The sequence below is a fragment of the Sipha flava genome, unplaced genomic scaffold, assembly GCF_003268045.1.
Source record: "Sipha flava isolate LNK unplaced genomic scaffold, YSA_version1 80_pilon_pilon, whole genome shotgun sequence".
Lineage (NCBI taxonomy): Eukaryota > Metazoa > Arthropoda > Insecta > Hemiptera > Aphididae > Sipha > Sipha flava.
In genome coordinates, this window is record NW_020273622.1 from 1190705 (window position 1) to 1206341 (window position 15637).

Here is a 15637-nt window from a genome sequence, read left to right on the forward strand (position 1 = left end):
ATATATATATATATATGCGTGTGCGCGCGTGTGTGTACACGTACGTGCGTTCTTACAGATGTGTGTGTAGGCGCGAGTGTGAAATAACATGTGTGTAAGAGGTTTTGAGTTCGCAGGGAACCTCGAGCAGACGCACACACGCGGCTTGGATACGATTAAAAACGTATATGACAAAAGGAACTCCGCGTAGCATTAAATTGTTATTTCGTTTTTATATTATTTTATATTTTTATACGTCAGTCTTCGTCAGCGCCAACGAACAGAATAAAAATGTTAGGCCCGTAGAAAGATAATGAAAAAAAAAAATTAAAGTTTTTTCATTTTTTCATGTCGCTGTCACGTTAAATGATGGATACTAAGACTGTAATGTTATAAAGCTACACGCGATGTTATGTATTCGGTTTGATAAGGTTCGAGATTCTTCGATTATTCGCCGAACTCTTTTCGTTTTATTCGTTTTTTCGTCCGCTCAACTCGACAAAATGATACAGCCTTACAATCTTATGTACATAAAACGTAAAAAGTTTATTTACCTAATACCCGATTCGTTTTTGAAGTTTAAGGAAGCTTAAATTTATTATTTATACATTTATAATATAATTTTGAAACGAGAACATAATAAGTAATTATATTTTACAATATATTAATAATTAATTTATTGTTTTTTATTTTATTAATCAAATCCCATAATTATTATATCAACAAAATAAATTGATAAAAAATATTTGAATTTTGATTAGAAAATTGATAAATTATTAATTAAATATTATAATAATTGACCTTTATTATAATACAATAGCCAAATGTAAATATTCATCTAGTTTTACTTGTAGAAACAAAAAGGAATTTCAATTACATTCGTCTAGGTTATGAGTAAAATATTTTATACATAATGTAATTATATATACGTAATAATTTGAATGGTATTATTTTAACAAAATAAAACGAACATACATTCAATTAATCAGTTCAATTGAGAAAGTTTGAGTTTTTGTATAGCAAACATAAGGTATATTATAATAATTAAATAGGTAATAAAAGTTACAAATGTATGTAATCTAATTGCTTTAGAATTATTAAATAAAGATGATTGAATAACTAAAAATTTACCTTTGTTATCTGATAAAAGAGTTATAATATAATACTATATGTAGTGTAAGACTTTTTTAGTACTGGTAAGTTACTCTGTATATATACACAGAAGGTTTTATCTAATTATATTCTTAGTTCCTTAATATTAATTTAATTTTTTTTTTTTATATTAATATTAATTTCTTAATATACATTTTTAAGTTGTCATACTTTGAATTAAAGTTCTTTAAATACAACTGTTCTTAGAAAATGTGAAATCCTAAGATATATCGAAAATTTATATTTATGAACAAATTTTAATATATTATTAAATTATTGAAAAATAATAATAACTTATGTGACATTAATCATTTATATATTCTTACTTCACCTTAAATACATATATTGAATACAGAAAGCCTCATTTAAGTAACATTTTACTAATTGAGGGAATTTTTTTAATTAGTTTAGATAAGTATAAGCTTCACAGCAACTATTAATCATATAGTAAAAAATAAAACAACTTGGAATTATATATTATTGTTTATTATTGATTTAAAAAATAGCGTATAAATTATCCGTAAATGTATTAAAATAAGAAATTGTTGAAAAGAGTTTTCATTCAATATTTCCAACGGATATCCAAAAGGAGTATTGAAAATTATTAAAATGTTTATTTTAACCTACATTCATTAAAATTTGTATAATTGTTTCATATTTATATTGTTGTAGTTGCTTTTTATGTTAATGAATTATTAATATTTATGATTTCGATAGTTTATAGTTGTTACGATAAAAAACGATTGAGTTGAAATTCTTTGAAACTACTCGGCCCATTAACCCAATGAAGAATTTAATATAACATTTATTATATAATATATTTTTTATAACGTAGGCTTTACGGATTTTTTAACACTTTTCTCATTTTATGAGGCGAGGATTCATGAAAATATTTCATCACTTACCAGTTTTCAAATAAAAAAAAAAAAAAAATTCACTTAACTAAATTACCATCTAAATTTACCGTGGGAAAATAAATTATATTTTTGAAATTAAACGTTCTTGGGTTAGACAGGTTTAACATAATAGTATATAGGTAAGTACAATAATTTTTATGTAATACTTTAAAACAACATATGATTTACCATTAAATACCTCACATGGTTTTAAACATGATATTTCACTCTATTTTGAAACATTTTTTGGTAATATTAATATAACAGTTGAATGTTCATACCAATATATTATTTTAAATTCGGAAAAATTAATTTTTATTACATTCATAAAAACATTTATGTTTTTATATAGAAGTTAGAAGTTTATAATACGCAAGAAAAACTCTTGTAAATTAAACCAGTAAACTATGTAAATATATGTCATTTTGTATTAAGATTCTTAATATTATGAATTTAGCTTGTTTTTGATGCTGCCATTATCTTATAAATTTATATTTATTAGCTAAAATCTAACATCTATTCTTTATTAAGAATTAATTTTATTTTTAGCTCTACAATTGATAAATAACACTGATCATTGATCTTAATTGTAGTTAAAGATTTAGATTGAATTGGTTATAGTCCAAAACTATGTGAAAAGGTATTCGAACCTGCTTGTCTAAAAATGGTAAGTTTCAATTGACAGTAAATAAAATGGATATACGCCAAATTAAAATGCATTTGTAGTGTACTAACAAATCGACCTTATATAAGATAAATTTTATAAAAACAAACTATCGTTAGAAACAATATCGGATAACAAAACTATCGATAGTCCATAAACATTCTAAGCTGACGTAATTGTGTCTAATCTTTCACTCTATAAGAATCATGGCTAGGGACAAGATTTCAATTTTTACCAACTGATTTAGAATTCCGATCAGCCACACACTATTCATGTCGTACTCCCAATCCCTGTCATCTTCCACGTTAAGCAGCTGGCACACTCGAGAGGGTAAATATATGTGTATATAACAAGTGTGTAGAAATTACTGTAAGTTAGAGTTTTAAATCAATTCACTGATTCATTTTTTTCAACAGGTATGAGCGATGTAGGTCAAAAGATTATTATTTTTAAATTATTAATTTAAATTATTAGCTTATAGGTACCTATTAAGTTTTAACGAATAAAATTGATCCATATGGTTTTGTAGTTTAAATAAATGATGCGATACAATGAAAGCGAATGCAATTTAAACAAAATATCGCTTCTTATAAAAATACAAAAAAAACTTAAGGTTCCAGTCAATATTTTTTATAATATATCTGTTTAAGTATTTATTTAATATCTGTAATAAATAATGTTTGCGAAAACATCGTTATTTAAATAAAATATTCATCGCAAGTGAAAATAAGTGGTTTTTTAATTTTTAATATAGTAAGATATTTTCGTTTCAGCTAAAATATAAACAAATTTCAGTCGAAGTACAAAAATGCTTATCAAAATTCAATTTTAAAAATATTTTTGAATTAATAATCAGGAAAATTAAATTATGTTATTCTTGTTGTATATTTATTTTTTATTAGTAAGGTTTATGGCCAATAAAGTAGTTTTTTAAACCTAATTTTCTTTTTTGATAAATTGATGAATTAAATTAAAAAATGATTTTAAAGTTCTTGGTTGCAATGACGTTAAATATTATATGTAATGTATTTAGTCTCTAAAATTATTATTAATATATGTATACATAAAAATTATGTTTATCCTAGGAATAATGACATAAGTATTTTTGACTCAACTACAATCACAGTTGACATAAAACTATAATAATAATAATAAATACTTGGAATTTTACATAAAGTACGATGTGTGCGTAACAAACAAAACAGGTCACACACAAATTTCGAGTACCATTCTTTATAGAGACTTTCTCCTTTGGTTTCTAGACAGTAAGTACAACCCTAGTAGTGTAGACACACTTGATGTCTATACGTATACGTATAAAAAAACTCTCCCTAACATTTTCCCACTTAGATAGCAATGATACTCTATATTTTTTTTTCTTTTCAAATAAAAGAAGACAGCAAATATTTCAGTTCTACTAGGGTTCAGTTAAAATTCTACAAAAATTACTAAGTTCTATAGACTATTCCAGAAAAAAAAAATTGTATAGACATTTAAAATAAAATAATTGTGAAGTATAATTATTTTAACTTATATAATAATTAACTAACAATATATAAGGTTGATGGAAAAATTATTCCATCAAACATATTTTATTGAAATATTACAAAGCTCAACATATAAATGATAAAACATACATCACTGTATATAATTAATAATGATGTAATATGCATATTGCATACATTTATGAAAACTATAACATTATACTGAACAATACAGCAGTAAACTTTTATCCAGATATTATTTTTTCGATCTGATGGCTAGCAATTATTATAATTAGTTTAATATTAATAAATGCACACTTATTAATTAATGGAAGTTTTGTTTGAAATGTTTTAGTTGAATTGTGTATAAATAATCTATATTGAATATTTTAGTTAAATATCACAATTACTTATAATGAGTTATGTAACTTTGTGTTTGATTGTTCTAAGAAATTTTGTAGTTATATTAAATTTAAGTATAGATGATTGTAACATTGTTGTTGGGCAATAACCTTTTATGTGTTTATTTTGAAATGTAATTTATTCTATTATCCATTAAAATAAAAAATTCAAATAAGTCACTATTGGACTCTAGAAGACTTTAGTTTTGATATACCTAAAAGTAATAAGTTTTTATTTCTGATGCGACTTTCACTAATATTTCAGTTATAAACTATTTATAAATAAAAATATATTATATGGAAAATCATCTATTGTCTTCTATCAACAAATAAGGTTATCTGGGAGAAATTGTTTAATTTATAATATACCATTTTCTTCGGAAATCAAACTCAATGATAACTATAATTATTGAAACCAATTCCATCTCGTTGTTTTTGATTTTCCGTTTATATAACATACAAAATTAATGTTATTAATGGATTGTGATTAATAGAAATTATTGGATATTGCTTTATGTAATTTAAATAAGGTAGCATACTAATATAAAAGTGGATAAAATTATAAAATGTACTGTGTACAATCTTGTGATCTTAGAATGTATTCAATGAATAAAAATTTGTCCATCTATATTAATACTACAACTTCTAGTCTTAATGTATGTTTCTAAGTATTTACATAAGTATGTGTATTTATTTTTTATCAATATTCATTTCTCAGAGACGATGTGAAAATTATACGATTTTGTATTATTTTCGTATTAACTACATCAAGGATAGTGTTCATACAAATAGTGTATTAATGATATATTAAACATTCAATCTTACAGATGATGTTTATATATAACAAAACCTGTTTAAATGTAAATATATAATTTGTAATAGAATCAGTAGATGTTGATCGTAATTATTAGTTTTGTCTAATTAATAAATATACTATATAAAGGAATGAAAAAAATATATTGGTGTATTATTTCATAAGCCAGTTTATTTTTTTCGTAAATAAAATATGTAAAAATAATTATTTATGCAATCAAATCTTTATTGAAATCGGTTATTATAAACCATTAATGATATATTTTCTCAATTTACATGAGTACTTTGAGCTAAAGGTTAGGGAAGTGTGTATAATTGCAAGATCGTTTTTATAAATTACTCAGTGGTATATAGTTTATTTGGTTTTAATTTAAATAAAAAATTAGTCATAAATAATATTGATATACACGAAAAAATAGTTTATAGCTTGTATTATTAACTAGGTATTAAACTTATACTGGAATAACTTATACTTTTATTATGTTAAAAAAAAAAATATGTTTTTTAAATAATTTAAACTTGTTATAATATTAATAACTTGTACCAAAAAAAATATTTAAATGGATTACACTCTTAAATATCGACTTAAACATCATTGTTCGAATTAAAAATTACATTCTAGGCTTACTCATTAAACGTACTTTATAAAATAATAATATTAATTTAATTAATACAACACGTTGATACCAATTTATAAATAAAACATAAACTTTTAAGTTTGCAGTAGTAATAAAGTTAAAGTTTTAGTTATATTTTTAATGAGGATATGTTATTAGCTATCGTAGATTTTCATATATTTATTAACTCGAATTATATTAAAAAGAAAGAAAGAATTGGCTTTAATGACACTTAATTTAAATAATTATAAATACAATCGGTAATTTGTTGTTCATAAATTATAATTCATTAATATATAATTATAGATTTTAATATAACGTTTTTTTTTTTTTTTTGTTCCAGTAACTCGAATAATCAAGGATTACAGGGATTTAAACAAAAGGACCAAAATGGACGCCAAATCAAAAGAAGATTCAAACATCAGCCTAACACTTCGGCTAATTATGCAAGGAAAGGTAAATACATTAATTTGATTTTCAAATATTTTCAATATTTTGAAATCACAATGTAAATATAATTATCCAAAAGTATGTGTACAGTAAATAAACTAATAATTTAATTTTGCTGCTCCCTTGTTAACGCGTGAAACCTTAAAAAACGTAGTGAATAATCCATTTAGCATCGTTATCATTACTTTAGAATATTCTCGTAAGTGAAACCATATATACTTTGCTATATATTATATTAATTTAAACATTATATTTCACCTACAATAATTTGGTGACTGCGAAAGACCTTATATACATTTGAATGGAAAACATAACTTTTGTGTTGAAGTGCTTACTATTACATATACGAATAATATCACTTCATCATTCATAATTTTTATATTATTGAATATTTTAAAATAAAAAATATAAAACAATTATAAAAATAACATCAAAGTTCGTCTGAAGTTGAGTTTGAAATGTACTAAACGCAATCATTTATTTCAGCAACGTTGGAAAAAAATATTTAATTGTTTTCTTAATTAAATTGAAAAGATAACCAAATTTGTACCAAATTTACAGCCGAAAACCTGGTCTTTCGATATTTCATTAAAGTATAAAATTTTTTAAGGTAAACAATGTATATAAATAGGCCAAATTTTTACTTATCTATAGTAAAATGTTGACATTTGTCTAAATTCAAATATAATATAGCAATTATTTTGATATTTGTATGAAAAAATTATGTTTTTTGTTTTTGTAAGACAAAAGTTGTTTTTTCTTATCTATACATTATTTTGATTATTTTTTATTTTCACGTTATTTCAAAACAGTTCTGATTATAGGCAATAGAGCAATTGCAAATCCATTTTTAGTGAATATGAATAATATTCCCTCAAGTGCCCTTCCATAATATTTCTAAAAGTGAAGCAAAAATACTGTGGAAATTGTAAATGGTAAATCTGGTTCAATTTTATTGAATACTCCCAGGACAGCATTTGGGTTGCTGCGTAACAAATTGTGTTTTACCCAAGACACATCTTGTCAGTATAATATCTAAACCACTTTACATAAAATAAACTATATATACATCATTTTATTTTTCTATCCCATGAAATTACATTTTTAATATTTTTATATCTTTACGTCATCTCTTAGACTATTCACATTAACGATTTATTTTTTTTGAATATTACGAGTACATAATACGATAGTTAATAATAGTATTCTTTTGATCTGCTTACACGTGATCGAATATTTTGAATTATTTACTTGAAATTTAATAACTTATTAACTAAATAATTTTAAATAATAATTTAAAAAACAATAAGTAAATAATTTAATTCTAAATAACTAAACTCATTAATTTTTTTATGGAATTCATTAATAGTGTACATGTACGATACATACATCTATAAGTTTATTAAATATTATTTTTAATCCATGATGTTGATTTTTTTTTTTTTTTTTAATATCAAAAGGAATGTAGTAGAATGTAGAATTTTTAACAAGTACAAAATACCAATAAAATAAATAACATTTCACACTTGGTAAGGATATCAAAAATTCTTATATCATTTTAAAGTACAAATTATAAATATCATTAACTTTAACATATTATTAATTAAATTATATTTTACAATATCTAAATAATGAACAACGTATTGTACATGATTCTATATTGTTGGCAGTAATTTATTATAAATTTTTCCTGTTAATTTTTTCAATTTTGATATTTGTTTATTAAAAATGTAAGTGTGCCTTCGATATTGGAAATAGGTTTTTTTTTTTTTTTTGTGATTTTCATAATTTATGGTTTTCCTATTGTATTTTTTCGTTGAATACAAAATTAATATTAAATAAACATATCTTAAATTATGAGCTATAACTATAAATAAAAAGTTATTACATTGCAATGTAGTTAATATGTATAATTGTATTAAGTATCTTTAAAAATAAAACAAACTTATTAACAAGAAATTATACGTGACATGGAAACCATTTAGAAACATATATGAATTGTATTGAATTACAATTTGGTAGTTTCTAACTAAACAATTGATTGAATAATAATCTCGTAATTAATTTTGTATCGTTGTGTACGACGTATGTATATTGATCGTTGGAATCATTCTCCAGTTTGATTCAAATGCCAACACCCATTATAATATAATGTAAATGTATATTTTGTTAATAAACTATGTTGTGAAATTATGTTACCTTAAACTATTTAAATATATGCATATAAACTACGTTAGACATTATATTCATTAAATATAAATTCAGTCATATGATTTTAATTAAATAATTTTTTTTTTTTGCAGGAAGTTGGTAGTATAATAGGTAAAAAAGGAGAGATTGTCAAGCGGTTCAGAGAAGAGGTACGTAAATCTTAATTGGCAATTATTTATTGAGTATAAGATTAATACGAATAATCTCGGAAGGTTATAAATCATGGTATGATTCAAAAATTGGTAGCAGGGTTGAATCTAGAAATATATCTGAGAAATATTTTATTATTCGTTCTAATATAAATATTCTTAGCGGTTTTAGTCTGGTGAGAAAATATACATTTATTTACGCATATCCTATTTAACATGGAACTGAAATTTTTTAGAATATGATAAATGCAAAAATGTAATAATAATTAGAAAATTGAAGATATTTTTCTAAATAATAAATAAAGTATATTAACAATAATGTATAAACATTATTTTTTTTAAAATTAATCATTTAATGCTTGATTAATTTTAATTACATAATATGCCTACGCATATAATTACATATTATTATAATGAAATATATATTGTATAAATTTTACTTAGAAATATTATGTAATAAATAAAATAACACTTTATTTATTAGTTTAAACGATATTAATTTAATTTTAATAATTTTTATAATAACTGAGAAATAATGATATTGTAAAATGTTGTCTTAAAATTTATTTTAATTTAGATTAAATATAATAAGTTCATAGACGTTGATGAACATATTTAAGTAATAATTTCAGCGTGAAAAGACAGTAATAATAATTATATTAAATATAAAATATTTAAAATATATTTAGATAGTATTGATTTCAAAAAAAAATTGGAGAGAATATATTTTTATCATCAGTCTATCAATTCATTAATGGTATCAATATAAAACACTAAATATCTCTATGGCACATACAATTTTTTTTATATATTTGTAAAACAATGAAGTTTAAAAAAACTTGATAAGGTCACAAAAATTAATAATTTGTTGTTAGTAAATAGAAATTTTGTCCTGTTTAATAATTATAAAGTAAAATATGTTCTATAAAAACGGTGTTATTCTTAAAAAATACAGTAGAAATAAAGTTTATAATATTCTAAATTTAATCAAAAAATTTCATTATATTTCAAAACTATAGTAAGCTTTAATAATACACATTTTTTTAAAAATGTTGGTATAAGACATATTTTCGGTCATGATAACTATTACATTTAAATACACTAAATAAAACTCGATTATCACAGTTTTAATAATTAAGTATTTTTTTTCTTAAAGTCTGGTGCCAAAATCAATATATCTGACGGTTCTTGTCCTGAAAGGATAGTGACAATATCAGGATCTACCGAAGCCATCTACAAAGCGTTTTCTTTAATATGCACAAAAGTTGAAGAGGTAAGCTTTTTCCACGTATTTAACGCTTCCTTACGTACTAAATTAATGATTCGAGATAGTTGAAATGATGAGAAAGTTCAATGGATTTTATGATAAATTTAACACACCTGCGTTCTACGAAAAGTATTTTTATACTAATGTTTTTCAAACCATTACGAAAAATCAATACGAACGATAATCCCGAGTTTGGAATTATAATGAAAAGTGATTAAAATTGAAGTACAGTATACTCCTATAGGATGACTTAACACCGTAATCAATTTAAAATAATTTTAAAATTACTATTTCATTCATCGATTTATCGTTTGGTCATTGGCATTATTTTTTCGAACTATTAAAATAATGAATTTCATTTTCTAAACAGACACATTTGTTGTCAACATTTATTTAACGAATCATTTATCATTGTAAATTGAATGTATTACTTTTTATAATATTCAGTATAAATTAACTTTATAAACAGATAATCTCTTCTTAATACATTTGAAATACTATTTTTTTAAATTTTTTAATGGTTTGTCAGTATATCCCAAACCAGGAGTGGCGCAAATTTTATTTTCAAATGAAACAGTTATATGTATCGAATACTCAACCCAAATCAAAGTTTTAGATTCATATTAAAACATTTAATACTGGTTTTATTATTATTTTTTTTTTTTTTTTGTACGTGATCATTATTTCGTATATTGATACTTGTTCAGCCATTTATTGCAGTACCTTTAATATCAGAAATTTTGTGTTCAATCTTCTATTTTTATTACCTGTGTTTTATACAAATCGAAATTAATAATTATTACAATACAATTGTACTTGTAGGTACATAAATATTTTATTTATAATATTAATATTTCATTTATTGTGTATTCATATATACATGCTTTATTTGTATTTTTATATGTTTTATATAAATATTTGTTTATAGTTTATTGAAATGCAAAATGGTAAAACTGGTGCAACAGCAATAGGAAAGTGTGGTATGACACTACGGTTAATTGTCCCAGCATCACAGTGTGGATCTTTGATTGGCAAGGGGGGTAATAAAATAAAAGAAATAAGAGAAGCCACTGGTGCACAAATACAGGTGGCCTCAGATGTACTTCCTCAGTCTACAGAAAGAGCAGTTACATTAACTGGTACAAGAGATTCTATAACACAGTGCATATTTCATATTTGCGCAGTTATGGTCGAAGTAAGTGAATCAAAATATATCCATACTACATTTTTTCCTTTTTTGGAATTAATATTAATTTTTGTTGTGTATTCTGAGCTGAAATTTTGAACTTTATTTATAAAGTAATCGTTACAAAAATAACAATGTTAAATTTGATTATGATAGAAAATACTTTATTTGTTAAAACTATATATTAAACTATATCCTCTAAGTTTAAATAAATTTTTATTGAGTTTTGAAATTTTGTATCTTATATAATGTTTTGAATTTATACAATTATATTTTCTATTTGATTAAACAATATTAAAGTATAAACAATAACAATTTATAGACCTTAAAAGAAAAAATAAGTGTAAAATTTTAAATGGTATTTATTTGTATACTTGTCAATATTTAAAGTTTTAAATTGTCATTAATTTTTTCAGTCTCCGCCGAAAGGTGTTACAATTCCATATCGTGCTAAACCTCAAATGGGAGCACCAGTTATTTTGGCTGGCGGACAAGCATTTACTCTGGCGAGTGCAGGATCTGCAGCTGGGTGTGATGTGGGTACCATGATGGTAGGTGGAGGACCATATAATGCACCAATGCTTATGGTTCCACCAACTCCTGGTGCAGCAGCAAGTCTAGGCTTGATTGATCCATTGGACTATCCTCTTCTGAAAAACGCATTTGGACCTTCACAAGTATATCACTTTACTTCAAATTTGTTTATGATACATTAAAATATTTTTATTATATGAAATGATCTGTTTTAGTTGGGAAAATTGGCTGGAAATCCGTTGGCTGGACTTGCTGCACTTGGACTCGGAAGTTTGGGAGGACCTGCAAATTCATTTAATCCCGCTGGTAAGTCAATAAATTGTTTGAAGAACATTAAGGAACGTTTTAACTAACATAAAATATGGTTTTAAAGCATTGGCAGCATTAGCTGGTAGCCAATTGAGGTCTAATGGTTCTGGAGCCAATATCAATAACAGATCCGGAGGTGGTCAACAAACTCATGAAATGACTGTACCGAATGACTTGATTGGCTGCATCATTGGCAAAGGTGGAACTAAAATTGCAGAAATCAGGTACATTATCGCTGTTGTAGGTCACTAGGTTCTCATGGTAATTTATGGTTGATTGTGATTCCAGACAAATCAGTGGTGCGATGATACGAATCTCAAACTGCGAAGACCGCGAGGGTAGTGCGAGTACGGATAGGACTATAACGATAACCGGAAATCCCGACTCAGTGGCATTAGCTCAGTACTTGATCAATATGAGGTTAGTAGTATTTAGATAACAGCATGATCACAACTTCTACTCGTTTGCCATACCTTTTGGCAAGGGCACACTTTCGCTTTTGCGTTCTCGTTCGGCTTTTTATTTTTTTTTTTTGGTAGTGATTCTGGGTCAAAGTGGACATTAGGGGCTTGCAATAACCAACAGTAGCGTGCACTTGAAAGCTATCAAGAATTATAATATTGTTAAATGCTAGCGGTTTTCAGCTGACCCAGAATATAAAGCCGTGGAACACAGATCCTGGCTTTAAAGCTGGTAGGCGTTCAATTAGAATTGGCTGCACTGTTACAGCGTGGCTATTTGCAGTCGAAATTGTATGCAGCTTGTTAATTGAATCATGTAAGCCATTAATGCGTTTGAGGCATCGTCGCTGTGATTAAATACCAACGTAGCGTAACTTCGTTATGCGGTGAATATATAAATTAGATGTATAATAGCAATTGATTCAATTCGTGTACATACATTTAATGAATCCAAAATTTACTTTCCAAATATAATGAATAAAATAAACATAAGAAAATCACTATCAAAATAAATTAATAATTCTTATATGCAATAACTTATTGTCCATGAATAGAGTAACTATTCTAATATCTTTATTAATTGGATACAACGCATTTAAACACATTGATTTACTTTTATAATTTATTATAATGTGTTATAGAATTTGTATAAATATTAACTTTATATAATATAAAGCTTTAAAATAAGTTTTAAAACATTTATGAGGAAAAAAATATCAAATATTTTGAAATTTTAACTGTATGTAGAATGATATGAGGTCAATATTATTTATTTTGTTAAAAAAATATAAACCAATGCTAATTAGACACAATACAATATTATTTCAAATTTTAATTTTAGTCTTATTTTACGTGAAGAAAACCAAATATGACACATTTAAAATACCATGTATGTCAAATTTTTTATTTAAAAATTTATTTTTTGCAATTTACACGATCGATATCTACTACTTAAATAAGTTTTAACAGAAAAATGTAATTGTATGATCAATAAATTTCTTGTTTTGTTTGGTACCTAAAATTTCATATTAAAATAATTTTTTTAATTAGATAAATGGATTTCGAAAAATTGAAAGCATCATTGATCCAAATTAATTACTTAAATTATATATTTTTTAAATTAAAATTTTTAAAAATTATGAAATTTATTTTATTTTTAAAGAAATTCTCCTATGCGGTATATCAATAAGGCAAAGTAATTTATACTAATTTAAAAAAAAAAGAGTAAAAACCAAATTAATTCAACATTCATTCATAGTCAGACTTAATGTTTATAGTTTCATAATAGTCTACATTTCAAATTATTTAACTAAAAGATAATATTTAAAAAGTAAATTCTCAATTTAATACCTGAAGATAAAACACTTTTATTTTTAATTTAAAAGTGTTAATTTGTAATATATGTTAATATTTTCATTTTCTTTATTTTTCTTTATGTTTTTTTAGTAACTTAAAATGTATTCATCCACAGTTTTAATTGTTATACTTATATATTTAATATTCATTCTATCTTTATCATATTTTCTCAAAACATGTATAAAAAGTATGATTCGGAAGTTTTATCTTAACTTATCACATTTTATAAATAATACAATTTTAATCGGTTATATACCATAATTTATAATTACATATTTTCACTGAATTTTACATGTTTTTTTTATTTAATTTTTATTTAATTTATTAAATTTATTTAATTTTTATTAATTTTTATTTAATTGTATCGAAAAATATATATTAAAATGAATAAAATAAAAATAATGTTTAGGAGTTAACGCGAATATCAATCAGGCAAATATTAGAATTGGTTTCAAATTTGTATTTCTGTCATATTAATATAGTACATGTATGTACTTAGAAGATATTTGGAAGTATATTCCTAATAGGAATTCCATGCGAAACGACTTGAGATAGTTAAACCGAACGGTATGCGTCGAATCAATTGATAATAAATTTAAATAATTAATATTTATTCGTTGTGCACTATCATATAGTATTGCACAGTTAAAATCCAATGGCCAATCAGTCATAAATTTGACGGGTTAAGCCATGGATGTATTCTTCAGATTAATTTGTCCAAACATTTTAATTTTTTAGGCAAATACATTGAACACAATGTCTTTAAAGTCTAAATAAATGCAAAATATTTGAAAATTAATTTTTATATTTAATACAATATTTGAACTTAAAAACAAAAAAAACATGAAAATAAATAACGATTTGTCATGTTAAGACCCTTCAACATTTACATACAAATATATATTAGCTATAGTATTTTTTAATCTTATTTATATAATTTTTAACCATCGATAAAACGCGTATATTCTAGTTTATACATTACACTATTGCAACCGTTAGTGTTTATTAAAAGTCAATAAAGTAATAAAAAAAAAAAAAAAATTGATTCAATAAAATTGGAAAAAGTTTACACCATTTAGATATAACTGATTGAAATATTATAAAATGTACCAACTAATGGGCACGTAAAATGTATGCCATGCACACCGTTACAGCTTCAGAAATAATTTTGAACTCGTCCTAGATCTTTGCGATGTTGCATATTACTCGTTTGAGTTTTAAACCATTATATTTTGCATTTAACTATCTGCAGTTAACGGTAAACAATACTGTGTAGAGTATATTTTATATCAATACAGTTCAGAAACCTAAAAAAATAAAATGTATTGAAAAGTTTTTCGTGGTTGAGAAAATTGCCGAGGAAATTTTGTGAAAAGCACAGCGTACCATGTTTAAAGATAAATCTTAAAAACCATTGTTATAATCAATAGAGCGTAAACAATTGTGATTGCTTTACCACACCACAAGGTTTGGACGTTGACGATATTCGTCCACATTCTTATACCGTTCTGTATTTTATTTTATTTTTTCACCATCAACGGATATACCTATGTGTTATATGTTTTCACATATATTGATATATGTGTATTTATATAATTACACGATTATTGTACAAAAATAGAAATATTATTGTTTCCGCTCAGATAAAACGTAAAAAATATTATTTTATTTCTTTATCCTTACGTTGTTGTTTTTTTTTTTTTTTTAT

General features: G+C 24.1%; 1 protein-coding gene across 2 annotated transcripts in view; it reads left to right on the top strand.

Moving 5' to 3' along the window:
- LOC112693060 (poly(rC)-binding protein 2) overlaps positions 1 to 15637 on the top strand; it is a 34749-nt gene that overhangs the window by 15094 nt on the left and 4018 nt on the right. For both annotated transcript variants that reach the window (XM_025567948.1, XM_025567947.1), the window contains exons 3-10: positions 6350 to 6462; positions 8760 to 8816; positions 9973 to 10089; positions 11012 to 11278; positions 11686 to 11946; positions 12019 to 12109; positions 12177 to 12336; positions 12401 to 12532. In XM_025567948.1, coding sequence (XP_025423733.1) covers positions 6397 to 6462; positions 8760 to 8816; positions 9973 to 10089; positions 11012 to 11278; positions 11686 to 11946; positions 12019 to 12109; positions 12177 to 12336; positions 12401 to 12532 — 1151 coding nt within the window. In that variant the 5' untranslated portion in view covers positions 6350 to 6396. The remainder of the gene's footprint in view (positions 1 to 6349; positions 6463 to 8759; positions 8817 to 9972; positions 10090 to 11011; positions 11279 to 11685; positions 11947 to 12018; positions 12110 to 12176; positions 12337 to 12400; positions 12533 to 15637) is intronic.